The sequence below is a fragment of the Gymnoscopelus braueri genome (genome assembly GCF_963280865.1).
Source record: "Gymnoscopelus braueri genome assembly, chromosome: 10".
NCBI classification, from domain to species: domain Eukaryota; kingdom Metazoa; phylum Chordata; class Actinopteri; order Myctophiformes; family Myctophidae; genus Gymnoscopelus; species Gymnoscopelus braueri.
Genome location: NC_137611.1, coordinates 22,060,974 through 22,077,828, shown reverse-complemented (window position 1 = coordinate 22,077,828; position 16,855 = coordinate 22,060,974). Strand labels below are relative to the sequence as shown.

General features: G+C 42.0%; 1 protein-coding gene across 2 annotated transcripts; it reads left to right on the top strand.

Annotated features, from left to right (window-relative positions):
• The first annotated feature begins 176 nt into the window (after positions 1–176).
• On the top strand, positions 177–16,289 carry gpbp1l1 (GC-rich promoter binding protein 1-like 1). Of its 2 annotated transcripts, none has more exons than XM_080439039.1 (12): positions 177–260; positions 3,263–4,625; positions 5,823–5,937; positions 9,086–9,215; positions 9,878–10,209; positions 11,031–11,106; positions 11,217–11,410; positions 12,186–12,329; positions 12,633–12,791; positions 14,124–14,248; positions 14,882–14,984; positions 15,573–16,289. In XM_080439039.1, exons 3-12 carry the CDS (start codon positions 5,878–5,880, stop codon positions 15,744–15,746), a joined length of 1,497 nt encoding a protein of 498 aa, XP_080295165.1. In that variant the 5' UTR covers positions 177–260; positions 3,263–4,625; positions 5,823–5,877; the 3' UTR covers positions 15,747–16,289. The 2 variants fall into 2 exon arrangements, with proteins under 2 accessions (XP_080295165.1, XP_080295166.1); XM_080439040.1 differs by lacking the exon at positions 177–260 and adding an exon at positions 928–970.
• Positions 16,290–16,855: the final 566 nt, after the last annotated feature.

The following is a 16,855-nucleotide window of genomic DNA, read 5'->3' as shown; positions in this document are numbered from 1 at the left end:
ACATTTACTTGTAACGGAGTATTTCTACATTGCAGTATTGATACTTTTACGTAAGTAAAAAATGTGAGTACCTTTTCCACCACTGATTAATGGAACTATTGACGGAACTTGTTGTTTATTTAACAGCAGAGGTACAAGGCTGCGTAATGAGCAGGTCTTGAACACAGCTCCGTTTAGAAAGCTACTCCAATCCGTCAGTGCCAGCGCCACACTGCTCTTTAAAACCCCAAACAAACATCAAAGCCCGCTCTTATCAACAGGTAAATAGTTGCGAGAGCGTCTTATCCGTCTGTGAATGAGTAACAGATCAGGTATAAGTCTGGTATCGTAATTAATGTTGGTTTATCTCTCGGTGAAGAGAAAGATAGATGGAATCGTGATGAAATAATACAACAGCTAGCTAGCTAGCTGGTTAGCTTAGCGGGCTGATGAATGTGTGCTGCTGATGCCTGGTGGAATACAAACTCCAAGGATGAGTCGGTGACGTCACAATCACATGTCGCGCCAACTCGTGCAGAATTATAGTTTTTGAAATATTAATTGGTTCCAGTTAAGCTTTGCTGTTTGATTTTAGCTCAGTTTTTTAATTTGCTTTACGAGTGCATATTAAAGTAGTTTTACTTTTAGGAATTTTCTATTTTTAATTTTGCTTTAATTTAGAAAGCCCTGGATAAAAGAATGCATGACATCAGATGATGTGAGGAAAAACTACAACAAAGACATTACATGCAATTCTGTGCAATTTAAATAACCGTAGTTCGTTTGTTTGCATTTAATGTTCCTTTATTTTTTTAAACATTAGTTTCTATTTTAGTTTCAGTTGACGATTCCCCCCTTTTTAGTTGTCTTATAACGTTACCTAGAATAACGTCGCGTCTGTGACGTCACTGACGACTCCTTGCCGTCTTCATCCCAGGCTGCTGCTAAGGTAGCCATTTTGAAACTGTGTTGTTCCAACGAAAGAAGCCAGGTATGTTTACCTCTTATTGCACAAATATGACGGCGGCGGCGTACGGCAGCAGCCGTGGCCACGGAGGCTCCTCGCGTCGTGCTTGTAACTTGATAAACTCTCATTTGTGCTCGGTTGGTCTCAGCTAGCTTTCTGTTTTCACGGGGTTTTAATTGAAAACAACGCTGCTTCCCACAACGCTAGCTAATTGGCTAACAAGTGCTATGCTAAACGTTAACTAAGCGGGGGTTGGTTTAGCTCCGTGGTTCTCAAAGTGGATTCTAGGGACTCTCTGGGTTCCTTTTAGGGGGTTCTAAATTGACCCTTACAAGTTTGTAACTCTGACGGTGTACAAATGGAGCATAACGGGTCCATTTGGTTCCATTCGTACATTGTCAGAGTTGAGGGGAGACCTTGAAATGTAAAGGTTTGAGAACCACTGGTTTAGCTAGCAGGCTGCTGGAAGAGTTTGAGGAGGTTGTTGATCTGATAACGTTGCTGGGAGGGAGGTTATATCAATGAGACTTGATCGATTAGTTACTGTTTGTTTAAAATCGAGCGTGACGATCACTTTGTTAGGTAATAAGAAGAAATACATGAAATGTGGATTGTAGACGTGGTTGCTCTGCAGTGTTTTGAGTTGGATCATGTATTGTTAAATAATGTGGCACCCATGTCTAGCTGTCCCAAACACCACCGCTTAAATACTGTATATAGTACACCACTATAATTGTTACACAAGATGTGCAGAATCAATGCATTTTATTGAGCCATGCTTTCATTTAACTCTTTACCTGTCAGACCACGTCCCGTTCTCTAAACTCTGTTCTTCTTGAGCTGTTATGTAATACACATCTGTAGGAGTTAAATTGTCACCTAGAGGTGTTGGGTTGTGTGATTCAGGAAGAATTAATAATGTTGGTGGTGTGTAGATTAACTCCTTTTATTCTTTGGAATGATAGATTGAATGACTCGCATGTAACATTACTGATACAGTGGGGAAAGCTGCCTGTGTTTTGATAAAGTGCAGCCAGGGGCTGCTTTGTGATTGTCACTCTTCCCAGAGCTCTGCACTGTTAAATCCCGAGTGTTCAGTTAACTCTGAGAGTGTTACGGGTTCTTTTGGTCAGATTTAGAACCCTGTAAGGTTCCACTTGTACACTGTTTGAGTTAAATGAACACCTAGGTCCTAGGATTTTACTGTGCAGCAGAGGAGAGGAGTGAGGAAGAAAGTGTTTGTTCGTGTTAAGTTATTTTTATACTGGTGGGAATATTTATTATTTAAAAAGCAGACACAATTTCATAAAAGGAGTCGTCTCCATCGCATGTTTGTCTGTGACAGTAAAATCCCTGAGTCATGATGTTCAGTCCTCTTATGTCTGAAGCAAAAGCTGATTTAGCTTTTTAAGAAGTATTGACTGTCTTAAGTCAGAAGCTACTCCTGGTTTTAGATGCAGTCTATGATTCAAGACTGTGTTGAGCCGCAATCCACACGTTTGTCCTACCCTGCGATTTGAACCCGGGTCTCTCCTCACGGAAGACCAAATATCTACTGCTCATCCAACAGGGAATCCTTGCTTGGCCAGGGGAGATATTTCACTCATGTGCTTTAGGCAGGGCTGCTTGTCAACCAGTAGGTGTCCTACCTGACACCGGGGTCTAAATTTGTACTAGTTATATTGTATTGACAAGACATACTCTACCATACACATTGGCTGAAATAACATTTTATTCATCAAAATAAGTTCTGAATTGCAACTTTGAACCTGTGTTATACACCCATGACGCCATGAGTGACTCGGGTGTACTGTGCTCACACAGAAGTGTAGGGAATAGTAATATGGTCTAGTAGGACTGCACAATTACGCTGAATATTGTAATGACTTATTAATCACAATAGTTTATTATGATCTTTAGTGGAAAGAGATAATTTTATAATATTCTTAATACCTTTGTTGCTTGTGATTTATGTGTGCCATCTTTGGTCAAATAATATGTATCGGCTTCTGATTTTATTGTGCCTGATGGATGGGGAGATGGATAGCTTGTACAATGTTCTGGTTATTAACCCTTAGCTAATAACAAGAACATGGTGAGGAGACGAGGGCAAAGTGCAACAACCGACCAAATAACATGTTTGAATTAATTGCCAAGTTGTGAAATCTAAATCACAATGTTCTTTCACTTTTGATGAATTGTGCAGCCATATAGAGCTAAATTGTGTGTGTCTCAGGCTGCAGAGTGAATTTGTGATTATGGCCTCATTGTCTTATTTTTTTAACACAGGTCCTGTCTCTTTGTTTTTTTTATCAGGTCTGTCTGTCTGCGTAGATACCCATGAAGACACTCGCAAAGTGAGAAGAAAATCTGTGGCTGGACAACACAATCTGGAAGGAAAGGAAAGATCAAATTGATAGATATCGTGCCCATGCTATGTGTCAGCCCCTTCTTTGCCTAAGGAAAACAAAGTCAGTTGCGTTCTGTTTTTCAAGGCTTCCTCGTTTATGGAAAAGTATATTTTTGCCCTTTGACAAAGGAGTCCCAGGTATTTTATGACACTGAAGACGGTCGGCTCACAGGAGATTGCTGCCATGATCTATGAAATCTGAACTACTGCCCTCGCTGCTTCAGTCAGATTCCAACTCCAAACAAATCAACTGGCATTTAACCAATGTGAATGTAAAAGACGCAAAGACAAAACCCTTGTTATAATGCATTGTCCCACAGTATCCCATTAACCGAGACTCAAAATGACCGCAATGTAACATAGGGTTTCACTTCCTTCATTGTCATGTGACTTTGAGATCTACAGCTTTATTTTTCTTCCAACTTAGACAGTCTTTTCACCAGTTTAATGAGGTGAGCGGTGGTTTTCAGTGACTTCCCCCTCCTATTGGAAATAAAAGACTGTCTCTGAACTTATTTATTTTTCGGTGTGTATTTCGGGTAGAGCTTACAATGATACGGTAAAAGGCACGTCGCAGTGAAAACGAGCTGGCACACAGTGTGGCAGGAGAAGACCTCGTAACTGCTTCTCTCCCCGTTTGATGTCCCAGCAGAACTGTTGCACGTATTGGTCGACAGCTTCCACAGACTGCTTCCTCATATCACTACTAGACAACCTGCCCCTGCCTCACCCTTTGAACAAATCACCTGTCAATCGTTTACTTTGCCAATCTAATAACCTTCAGCAAATGATTAGAAAATGAATCAAATAAGTTTGTGAATAATTCAGTGTGGGACAAGTTGAGGGAGGAACTAGGGAACGGCAAGGCTGATAAAACACACAAATAACCTCACCTGCCTGGAGGCAGAGTTGGAATCTAGTTCACAAAGGAATATCAGCCTCCCCCTCCCTCCCCCAGAACCTCTTGTTCTCGGCTTCTAAGCCAGTACCCCGACCTGGTCAGCCAGTTCTCTGGATCACCATTCCAGATCATTCCTGCAAACCCTTTTGACACCTTGTCTCCCCAAACGTTTCACCCTGGACAACGGGGTCCGCCTCTGGGGAAAGGGGCTGTGCTGTCCTGGAGGAGACGGACGCGGGCTCGGCAGCGTGCTGCTACCCATCTGTCATTGCACACGTTTGGTGAACAGCGTCGGCGGGCCTGAGAAAGCGAGCCCAGACGCACGGCGAGGAGAGGAGGCAGAGGACTTCAGAGCCACAGACTCTGGGGTAATGACAGTACCTCACCGCTCATCCTCAGTTCAGACAGACAAGCACACAACATTCTCATATCGTTGCTGTCGGGCAGAAACCTTGTATCTCGTATTTGATATATATATATTTTTTTCTTCATAAATGAATGCCCTATTTAATACTCACATACTCTTAGTCTTCTACTACAAAAGTAGCGGAAAATAACAGATGTATAAGTTCAGGTGCGTCACAGATATGGCACGCTGTGAGCTTGTATATAGGCTATTTTTGATCATTTTTGAAGATCTTAGCCTGCAATGATATGCCAAAAATAGGAATGCTAGGTTGAAAGTGGTTCAGTCTGTCTGTGCGTTCTATAAATATTTAACCAATGAAAAGTATTAACAAAAGCTTGTGACTAAATAATAACTACCGTAGATCCATTGGAACACTTTTATTTTTTTTCATTTCCTGAAAATTTACGGTTTTGGACTTACAAGGTTTCCACCTGGCAATGACATCAGCTGGCAATGGAGTGTCTACTTGATGTGTTATATTTGTTAGATCGACTACTAGACACAGTAAGCTAACCTTTTGATAGTGTTGATTGCACGCACGCACGTTATACACCATGCAATGTAATGTTTCAGCATCATGCTATTGCTTTCTTAGACCCTAGCTGCTACTCAGCAAACAAGTGATGTATTTGTAGGGGATGAATTAGCCTAGGACCGTAAGTATCTCTGTTAGTGATGCTTTTTAAGCCCTTTTATAGAGGGATCCTGCAATATTGCCGTAAACGGGATCCGTCATTATGCTGAGCTCTACTCGAGCCTTGCACAGCTGGTCCTGTACTTTGGATTGACTATGAGAATAAACAGTATATGCAACGCTTAATGTGAGCAGTGCATAGAAAATACTGATATTGTTCCCTCCCAAAGCTGTCATGCATCCATAGACTCAGAGGCGCAGCTGCAGCAAGTTGATCTTTGTTGTTTCTGCTAAGAATAGGATACCTTTTTAATTAATCTTGTGGGAGACTGACACACTCTTTTATAAATCGGTGACATAAATAAATAAATACATTTATATTTCCCCCCCTTGTTTTCTTAACAAGGTGTATTGAACAACATGAAGGGGAAAACACTCAAGTTGTTTGTTGTCGCACCTGTGTTTGTGCAAGAAAGCCATAATGTGTAATATGTCATTCGTTTTCCTGAATTCTGTTGTCAGATCCTGGCCATGAGGTTTGAAGCCTCGATTCACTGACCGGAAACACTGGACCTAAATGGCGCAGCATGACTTTGTCCCTGCCTGGCTTAACTTCTCCACGCCCCAGCCTGCCAAGGTATGTGTGTGCAAAACACTAGTTACCTATTCTTGTGTGTTTCTGTGTGTGTTGATGTCTTAAAGTATGTGTGTGAGTGTGCACTGTGCACATGCTATCATCACATCATGGCCATGTCATCATCAAGACTGTGGTCAGAGCAGGGTTCAGGGGAAGGTCACAGACATTGTGTGTCCTGTTGAGAAAGACTGATAGTGGAGAGGAGTTCACTTCTAAGTGGCATCATGTAATTACCCAAGATAATAGTGACAGGGCATTTACGTATTTGGGGTGAGAGCTATGTCTCAACCGTTTAGTTTTTTTCTGGGAAAAATGTAATTTAATGCTGTTTTATTCCTGTTATTCAAAGTCCTATTTTCTCTATGGCAAAAACATGTCTACGACTACGGTAACAATTAAAATGAGGTCGTATATGGAGATAAAAGAAGCAATATGAGCGAAGAACAATAATGGTAAATAAAGGTCAAGTCAACATCAAAACCAATAATTGGCTTTGATGTTGACTTGACTTAAGAATGCATTTGTCAGCTTGGCTGTCCAGCTAAATGAGATCAGTCATTGTGTATCCTGGCTTGAGCTTTGTGTAAGCTGTGTAAGGGGTTGGTCTCTCTAAATCATGAGTCAAAACCGAGACTCAAACTGCACTGTCATCTCAGCACTGACAAATCACTTCAGGTCATCAGGGTTTTGCCCACTGTGGCCAGGCTTAGGGCCATGTTAAGTTGCCCCTAGTCTTTTGTGTCACACCAGTAGTTTTGGAATTGAAAGAAAAATAAAGTGATGTTTAAGGACAGGCTGGAGGACACAGCATGCAGGCTTATATATTTTTACTTCAATTTAGATGAGCACTTGAGTCTGGAATCCAGACTGATTTAATTATGTTGTTACCCATTTAATAATGTGTGCTTGCATTTGTGAAATCATAGGCCACCTGTGTCAAAAGAGAGAGGCTATTAGAAGAGAGCGAATAGTGTCTTCTGAGAATTAAGATTACAGGGTTTGTTGACCCCAGTTGCCATCAAGGGGGGAAACCCCCTTTCCAGCGATTTACTGCAGACCTACATATACAGTAGAACATTCAGCAAAATGGTGTATATTTCTTTTCGGTTGTCTCTTTTCGCTTACTGCCGGTCCCCAAAGAATGCATGCCCAAATTGCTGTTTCCTCTCCATGTTAAATTTGTAGTCCTCTGAGGTATTAAGATGAGGCAGTTACAGAATAGGAGATAAGAGTATATGGAGGATGTAAGATTTATTCAGGTTCCTTCACGTGGCTAGGCTAAATCAAAAGCATCTTCTCATAAGACAAAGAATTGTTAACTGACAGGGTAGGAAACCAACTTTTTACGGCGTGGCTATGAGGATCTGTCCGTGTGTGTGTCCGAAGCTAATCTCGCAGACTGGTGGACCGATCGGTGCCAAACATCGTAAGCACACCGACCAGTAGGCCACAAAACCTCCACTTTTTCCACACTTGTTTTATTTATATTTTGGTAAATATTGTACCTTTTTATAATGGAAGTTAATGGTGCTCTGATATGGCTGAAACCTTGCCCACATTTGGAGTCATTGATTGATTGATTGAATACTTTATTAGACAGATGTAAACAGCACGAAGTACAGTCAGACATTTGGCCTTAAAGGATAACACAAAAAAGTCCTGGGGACTTGTTTCCATTGTGGTCCTATGTACTCAATTCACAAAAAAACTCATACATATCATCAACAAATATAAAACACTATAGAGAGATACAGTATGTCATAGATAAGATGACTGATGACACAGGCTGGCCACATGAAGTCCCTGAGCCACATTGGAGCCATGTCGTTCCCTTGTGGTTACCGAGATCCTCACGATTCAATTTGAAAATCCTTCTTTTTTTAATGTTTTTTTTAGTACAAGGTACAGCATGCTTCTTGACAATTCACAAAACCATAGGCATAGTCGTAAAAAACTACATTTTCCTTCCACTTGCACTATTCTACCAGCTACATTTGTATAAAATAGGACCTCTTAACCTCTTTTTTTATGTTTTTTTTTTACAATTTCACCCAAAGACCAAGGAGATATGATTAGTTGAAGATCTAGACTCCTATCCACTTCCTTGTTAACTTAAAACTTAAAAAGTCTATATTTCGTTTTTTTACTTTTTTTTTTCCAATGAAAAACTCTGGCACTGGCTAAAAAAATATGAAAATACCTCCGGCAGTTAATGGGTTAAGTGAGGTCAAAAGTGACATCATTTATGTGATAATTTCATCACCTGTCAAAGTGAATGCTTGCGTAGTGTAACCTTCTAGTCCCCGTCCTGTGTTGTACTTGTACATGACGTGCACAAACAGGACTCGTCAATTGAGTGGCAATCTTGGTGAACCACAGGTGTGACATAGTATTTAAGCCCTTAACCACTTTAAACCTGATGTCCCTATTTTGGGCATGTAATTATAGGCATACATTTTCAAAACTGACGGATCTACAATCCCAATATACTTTCTTGTATGACAAATGGCTGATTCACATGCTAGCGACATGCCAGTGAGCTTGTAAATCTGCTATAAAAAAGAGAGTAAGAATGCCTATAATGATATACCCAAAATGGGGATGGCAGGTTGAAATTGGTTAACCCATTGAGACCTGGGACGCATCTGTGTCACTTTTTCATTTGAGCTAAAAAGCATTATTTTACACTTTGGCTATTCAAAAATAGCAGATATACAAGCTCATAGCGCAGCGAGTGCTGCGCTATGAGCTTGCATATCTGCTATTTTTAAAAAATCGTGAAAATGTGTGCAAATCTTTGAATATATATTATTTTAAAGCAAACATTAACTCAAATCTTTGCTTCTGGGTGGTCCCTGGAGCAAAATATTTTGAGATGGGGGTCCGCGGCCAAATACATATAATTTTGGGGGTCCTTGACATGAAAAAGTTTGAAAACCACTGATATAGAAACATGCGTTTTTCAGAAAACTGTTGGGATTTAGAAGACATTTGTAGAATCGGCTTCAGGTCTCAATGGGTTAACTGCCAACTGTGTGTGCACAGTCGCCCAATCCGCCTTTTCTAACTTTCACAATAGATAATAACTATAATAATATCTCAGATTTATAAAAGTGATTTATGATGGCTGTCTCTCCTCCTCGCGCAGTCCCCTGCAGCCAACCTCGAGAAGCATGGTGAACCCCAACACCACCGAGACAGCAGGACTGCTGTGAGCCGACGCAGACACAATTCATCAGATGGCTTCTTCAACAACGGGCCCCTGCGAGCTTCAGCAGGTAAACAACCAACCCACACCCCACCTCTCCCCCAGTTCACAAGTCTTTCCCACCTGTCTTTTTTTTTTTTCAAGATATCATTTTATTGATTGTTCGAAGCAACGCAGCCGTGAGTGAGATTTTGGATTAAAGGGTTTCCCGGACATTCCAGAAAAACCTGAAAGCAGCCATGGAATCGCATTGGGAAACAAGTCGAAACGTCATGGCAAGCTGTAAACTGACACTCTGTCAGTTCTTTTCCTAAGTCACCAGAAATAAGAATTAAGAACCTTTTTTGTTAATCAAATCTCAGGATCCTCATGGAAATGGCATGGCTCCAATGTGGAGTGGTCAAAACATTGGTAATTGGCATCGGACCCAAAAAATCTGGCATTGCTCATGCTCTAGTAACGGCACTGTTGGTGTATTTAAAATTGAAGGATGTGAAGTAAACATAGTGGCCTCTAACCTTTTTGTTTCCAGCCGACCATTAATGCAAAGGCAGATCGCTCAGCTTGACATCAGTGGCTTGTTTCTTAGAAGATGCATAGAAACACAACAATTTGACAGTTTACATGAAGAAGGCATGCAAATGTGTCGTTTTTCGGCGAAAATCTTCTTGTCACCTTTTTCACCCCTGGTCTGTTTGCATGCCTGATGAAGGTGTTTGTCCTCTTCTCAAGGTGATGGATGGCAGCAGCCCTCTCTCCTCTTGAGGCATGACTCTGTGGACTCTGGTGTGGCAAAAGGGGGACATGGCGGGCTGGCAGGGGGTTCATGTTGGAAGGAAGTGCCCAGCTGGCACGGAGCTCCACGGGGGGCGCAAGACGGTCACCACCACCACCAGGGACGCCACCCCAAACGCATAGCGGGTGACCGGGACAGGCAGGTGGGACACCGGCAGCGCAACGGTAACTTCCATCCACGCAAGGGCACCCCGTACCAGGACAAGTTCCCCAATGAGGAACGCAAGGACGGCAAGGAGGACAAGCTGAAGTTTGTTGAAGAGGACTTTGTGAGTACTACCCACCTCCCCATTGGTACAGATGTCCCAAGCATGCCACTGACATTGACATTATTCTTGAAATGGCATACCTGGAGTTAGTGGTGAAATTATTGAGTATTGAGTTAAATTAAATCTTTTTTTGCTTTTTTCTCTCAGAATATTCAAGTTCAAAGTTATATTTGACATCAAAACTGCTAATTGTTGACTCATTTGTCCAGCGAGTTAACAGTAAAGGTCCTTACACACAGGGAGCGTGACAATTAAACAATGTGAAAATGTGTCACGAATATTTCAAACTATTAATCTGACGAATGGCAATGCCTCATTCATACAGGTTGATGCTTTTATTCACAGTAAAAAAAAAACCACAATTGCGTCGCTTGTTATATTTGCGTTCTGTGTGGATGTCCTTGTGTCAAAACAGCAGGAATCGCACAAAATAAACGCTCCTGGTGTGTAAGGACATTTACCCTATTGTTTCATGATTGTATTAGGTGGTTTTATATTTACACTGTAGTTTCTTTAGTTGAATCCGGTTTAGTGTTACATTAAGAATACATTGGAAGATTTTTCTTAAACCTTTTTTATTTATACAGGCAAAATACCATTGAGATCAGAAATCTCTTTTACAAGGAAGCCCTGTTTGGGACAAGCAGCAGTTGCAAACATACACAACATAAAACATAACTAACAATCACATAAACAAAAAAAATAACTGACCAAGATTCATGTAAATACATACAAAGCTGTCCCCTAGTAGACCGTGGCACACCACTTGAACTTACACAGCTTAAATGTAAAGATGGTGACTTCAATGTTTGTTTCCCTAGCCCTCCCTCAACCCTGAAACAACTGGAAAACCTGGGACTCAGATGCGAGCAGTGGCTCCCCATGCTGGAGTATGGGGTAAGGATTTGATCTTATCAACGGATGCCTCCTACAATCCCTGGTCCCAGTTGGCAGTCCTACCCCTCCCTGTAGCCCTGCCCTGAGCAGTCGCTGTGTTTATGTTCCAGAAAACCCCCCTAGTGGCAAGCAGATGGTGTCCAAAATGCTGGTCATCAAGAAGGTCTCCAAGGAGGACTCAAGCACCGCTTTCTCTGCAGGGTTTGCCAGTGCCGGCTCCCTGTCTAACGGCAACAAAGTTTCCATAGCAGGCTCCAGTGTCTACAAGAACCTGGTACCTAAACCTGCTGTGGCCCCCACAAAGGTAGTCGATGTTAATTAGCTCTTGCACCCTCTCGCTTTATTCAGCTTCGAAGATGAAACCAAAAGGTTGATTTGATGAAGGGCAGCATGGCAATGACCATAAATGGTGTACATTTTTTGGGGTAGAGAATGTTGATTTAAAAAGATCTTTTTGGGACACTGAATCAGCACACCATAACCCCATTTCCCATCTCACTGTCATTGGCAATGCATATCAACTATGATGCAACTTTCACACCGACAAGATGCGCACCATTTGCTAGTGACAGTGATACATGGGTCACTTGACATTTTCCAGGTGGAAAACGATAAAATATGTATTTCGGATGACAGAAATATTTCTGTCATCCAAAATACATATTTTATCATTTCCAAATTCCTAGTCGTGGTCGTTTTACACCTCTCTCTCGCGTGAGTGAGCATTACTGTAGCCGTTACATTATCTAATGTGGTAACTGATACCATACAGACATTCTCCATGAAGGAGGCCAATGTGTGGATGACTATCAACTCCCGTTGCTGGGTAATGTTTATCTAATGTTTTGGATTCCATGTGGGAAAGCAGTTGTAGTAATGCTTTAATCAGAAGGCTACCTGAAATGGATTTCTGAGAGGGAAAATAAAAAGCACTGCGGTTTCCAAAAAGTAGTGGTCAGTGGTGAGATTTATTTTCCAATAACTGGTACACTGGCAAAATGCTCTGTTTGGTTTGGTTGCACCGGTGTCTGTTGATGTTTTTTTGTGTCAGAATGACATGATGTGTCCTTGTGTTTCAGAGCACCCAATGGAAGCCTGGTGTTAGGGAGGTCAATAAGCCTGGCCTCCACATGCCAGGCCGAGACTCAGTCTTCACCAGCCCCATCTCTGCAGCCAAACCCAGTACCCCGGCCAGCGCACAACTGCACAGCACCTCGAAAGAGGTATGGACAGCCACATGCAGTCAGGAAGGCCCCGCTTTGCTTTTTGTCTCCAGCAGTAAAACTGGTTGCAGTCTTCCCTGACTATTATAACAGGATTCCAACACATAAAGTTGTGAAATGTAGCCAGTTAAGAATGGATCCACTGGGTTCCTTTTTCTCTTTTTATGCCCTACAACTTCTGTCTCTTTCTCTGATTTCTACTTCTCAATACCATGTCAACCTCTTTTCCTTGATTTCTTACCAACCTACCAATGTCTTCCTGACACCCGTCTTCTCCTCCCTGTTGTCATGTCTACATCACAGCAGCACCCCTCCAGCACGACCCCGCCCATAGACATAGCCCCGTCGAGGCTGAAGCTGATGCGCCGTGGTCCGGACCGCAAGAGCGAGTTCTTGCGAACCCTGAAGGACGAGGGCACCGGAGAACTGACCACAAGCAGCAGCCCGGGAACGTCAGGAGAGGTAGCTACCCTTCTGAGACACATAGAGAACGCAGGCCTTGAATCCATAACCCTGCATACAGTACAGGAGAAAATAGGGCAGGGCAATTAACCGATAATAAATTATATCGAAACCGATATTTAGAACCATTAATATAAATCTAAACCAAGACTTTTATAATCGAGAACGTTTTTTTTATATATAAAATGTTGTTTTCTTATGTATCAATCCGACTAAATCTGATAGTCTGATTAACCACGTAACCCTGTGTTATACTTCATTCTACAATGGTGGCGTACAAAAAATATTAAATAGCCGATCTACAAGTTCACAACGCGTAACATCGTGACATGTTGTGAGCTTGTAGATCTGATATTTTCATTATAAGAAAAAAACATTCATTAATCGTAATCAAGCCAAATGTTTGAAATAATCGTGATATTGAATTGAAGCCCAGCCCTAGGAGAAAATAAATATGTCAGGAGGAGAAATTGAGATAAAGCGCTTGTTTGTAGGGGGAAAAGCACCACTGAATGCCACATGTAAGAACACAATGTTGCTGTAGTTCCCAGAGGAGATGGTTGTTCTGTTTTACTTAAGTTTGTGAGAGCAAATCTCTTTAGTTACACCAACATTGCTTCTGATGCACTTTTGTTGTTATTGGTGAATGTATGTACTGTATACTGTATGGCTATTTCTGTCCAAAGGAGATATACCGTCACCACACTAGTTAACATGCTCACAAGCTGCTAGGTTGTCAGTTCGGGGAAGGGCTGTGCAAAACAATTAGACACCACTGAGTATCACATCACAGGGTTCCCATGGTCATGAAAATGTTGTGTTCTACTTCATTCCTTCTGACCGCCAGAGGCAGTGTTTTCAACACCAGGATTCCCTACAGGTGTTGAAAACACTGCCTCTGGCGGTCATCCGGAATTCGTAGAACCTTAGTTATATGCATAACTCTCGTTCTACTTCATTCCTTCTGACCGCCAGAGGCAGTGTTTTCAACACCTGTAGGGAATCCTGGTGTTGAAAACACTGCCTCTGGCGGTCATCCGGAATTCGTAGAACCTTAGTTATATGCATAACTCTCGTTTTGTGTTCTGTTTTCTTCCTTTGTATTGTATAGCTTTAAATGGGTTAAAAGTAGGGTATTGTATAGCTTTAAATGGGTTAAAAATAGGTTAATTGACCTTTTTTGTAGCTGTTTTTATGTCTGGGGACTACGGACGGAAATGTGCATTCTTGCTAAATCCTGTGTATTTACATTACATCATGCATGTATTGTTCATTAATATGCACTGTCCTGTCTAAATAAACAAATTAAGTAACGTGTCTTGTTTTTCCCAGGGTGAGAGCAGCACCCCGGAGCCCAAAGCCTACAGCGAGGAGGTGTGTCACGAGAATGGCCTGTCCCATTCCCTCAGTGACTCAGATACTGAACACCTGTCCAGCTCACTGGAGGCAGAGCACAGGTGAGATACAGCCAACACACACACACACACACACACACACACACACACACACACACACACACACACACACACACACACACACACACACACACTCTTTAACCACATGATCCCTCACATCCCTATTCTGGGCATGGGTCATGTTGTCTTTGACTCTTTGACTGCCATAACATTTCTGTGGCCGTTTGAAGAGGTTATAAAACACGAAAATCGCTGGCACTGGGTGAGTATATTATGAATATACTCTGGCAGTAGAAGAGTTAATTGGTTAACCTCCCTTTGGTAGGCAGTCATAACACACATCATAATGCTATTTTCACATGTTCTATCGCAGTGGTTCTCAAAAGTGGGTCCTTGAGAGAGTTCCAGGGGGTCCCTAGCTAAATTAGTTAATATAGTATGCATCAAGATCTGTTTAACCACTTTAACCCCTATGATCGGTTATTTTAAACTGGAGTTCTGCGGCCAAATACATCATACGTCATTTGGGGGTCCTTGACATGAAAAGGTTTTAGAACCACTGTTCTATCGGATAAAAGACACAGCAAAAGGCTGTCACGTTCACGCATGCTTATTTGTACACAAACACACATAGACACACTACATGGCCCCCATTAACCCGTCATGCCCTTTCAGGTTGCTGAAGGCCATGGGCTGGCAGGAACATCCAGAAAATGACGACAACTTCCTGCCACTGACAGAGGACGAACTGAGAGAGTTCCAGACAAAAACTGAGCAGGTGAGTCAGGTCAGGTAGACTTTACAAGATGTCATGTTGGCAGAAGCATGCACGTGTGTCTGACAATATACAAATAATGCTTGAAATATGATAGTAATTTTCTTACCTGCCAGTTTGTGTGCTCGAGTTTGAAAATGTGTAGAGATTCCAAATATTCTTCCAAATTGAAAGCCTATACGAGTGCAATCCACCACCCCTGGGCAGGTGTTGCTACATCTGGCCCCTAACATTATTCAATACATCTCCATATGTTTTACTTTAAACATCCTTAACCACTATAACCCTATCATCCCTATTCTGGGGTGACCGCAGATCTACAAGTGAGCTTGTAGATCGGCTATTTTCTGCCTTTTGGTGTAGAGGAAAAAAGGTGCTGACCAAGTATTATACACTTATACAGTAGATTCAATGTCATCTATATAGTACCTCCATGCTTTCCGTTTACACTTTTGAAAGAAAATGCAGAATAATACATAATTGTTTATTTAAACATTTATGAGTGACACACTGTCACTCGGGTGAATTTGTGCTGCTGCTAATACATCAAATACTTTTTTTTTTTTAAACCCTCCCCCCCGTTCTGCTCAGCTGAAGAGGAACGGCATGCAGAGGAACGGCGTTTTGCCAAGGGCGCGGGGCGTCACCCTCCACTTCACCCCCTGGAGGAGCGTGGCGACGGAGGCGCACGCCGAGGAGGGCTCTGAGTCAGAGACCAGTAGCAGCAGCAGCCAGACCTCGGACGACGACTGCATCAAATCCTAAAAACAAAAAAGAAATCGAATAAAAAAAAAAACACATGAAAAAAACGTGGCTTTTACGGAACAAAAAACGACAACAAAAACGAACCCACCGACACAACAGACAACCCACCGCCCAGCAAGCGAATTTTCTCTCCTTCTCATCTTTGTTTTTAGAGCACCATTTTGACTTTTTTTGTTTTGTTCTGTTTTGTTGTACTTGCACAAGGGAAAAACCAATCATATCCCAGTGAAGGGGGAGATTCCTGCTCCGCCAGACGTCTTTTTCCCTGCGTTTCCTCCTTCACTGCAGTACCCCAATCCTCCAAACCTACCACAACCTCGTCACCTCTCAGTCGACCCCCCCACCCTACCTACACACCCTCCTCCCTTCCTTTTTCTTCCTCGCTTTGTGGAACTGAAGTGTTCATCGAGAAAAGAAGGGCAATGAATGCACACACGATTTCTGCTTTAAACAGACTAACTCATTTCATTGATGATGCTGATGACACATTAATGATATTAATAAAAATTGGTTCCTGACAAGCTGAGATGTTTCAATATTAAATGTGGCTCCTGTCATGTTTTGTGATCATGTAAACGACTTCACCCATTTTCATTTTATGATTAGTCCTGATAAAATGGTATATATTTTTTTTTCAACTCGGGTCTCTGTCTCAGAGGAGGGCTGTGGACTCTTCTACCAGTGACGTCATCGTTAAGCAGATTTCTTTTTTCAAACAATTTTTATTAACGTGAGAACAATGGCTTCCATTATAGCATGGTAACTTCCCAGGAATAGAGCCTACAGTTTCTATTAGCTTGGATTCCCCATTGATGTCACTGGTAGGCGGGTTTCTGAACTGTCCACAGCCCTCTGAGACGGAGCGAGTAGACAAAAACAAATTCTTATTAATGAGTTGAGGACTAAATGAAGATGGGTTGAAAATGGGTGAAGTTGTCCCTTTGGTTAACATACTACTTTCTAGACAGAGGCAGTGGAATGGTTCATCTAGCTGTTATAATCTTACCACGAGAAACTCGGTGCAGTGGATCACAATTTTGTGATTTCAGGTTAACAAGCATGTAATCTGAGCTGCGACCAGCTGCTTGACAATTTACCTTTATGCTGTG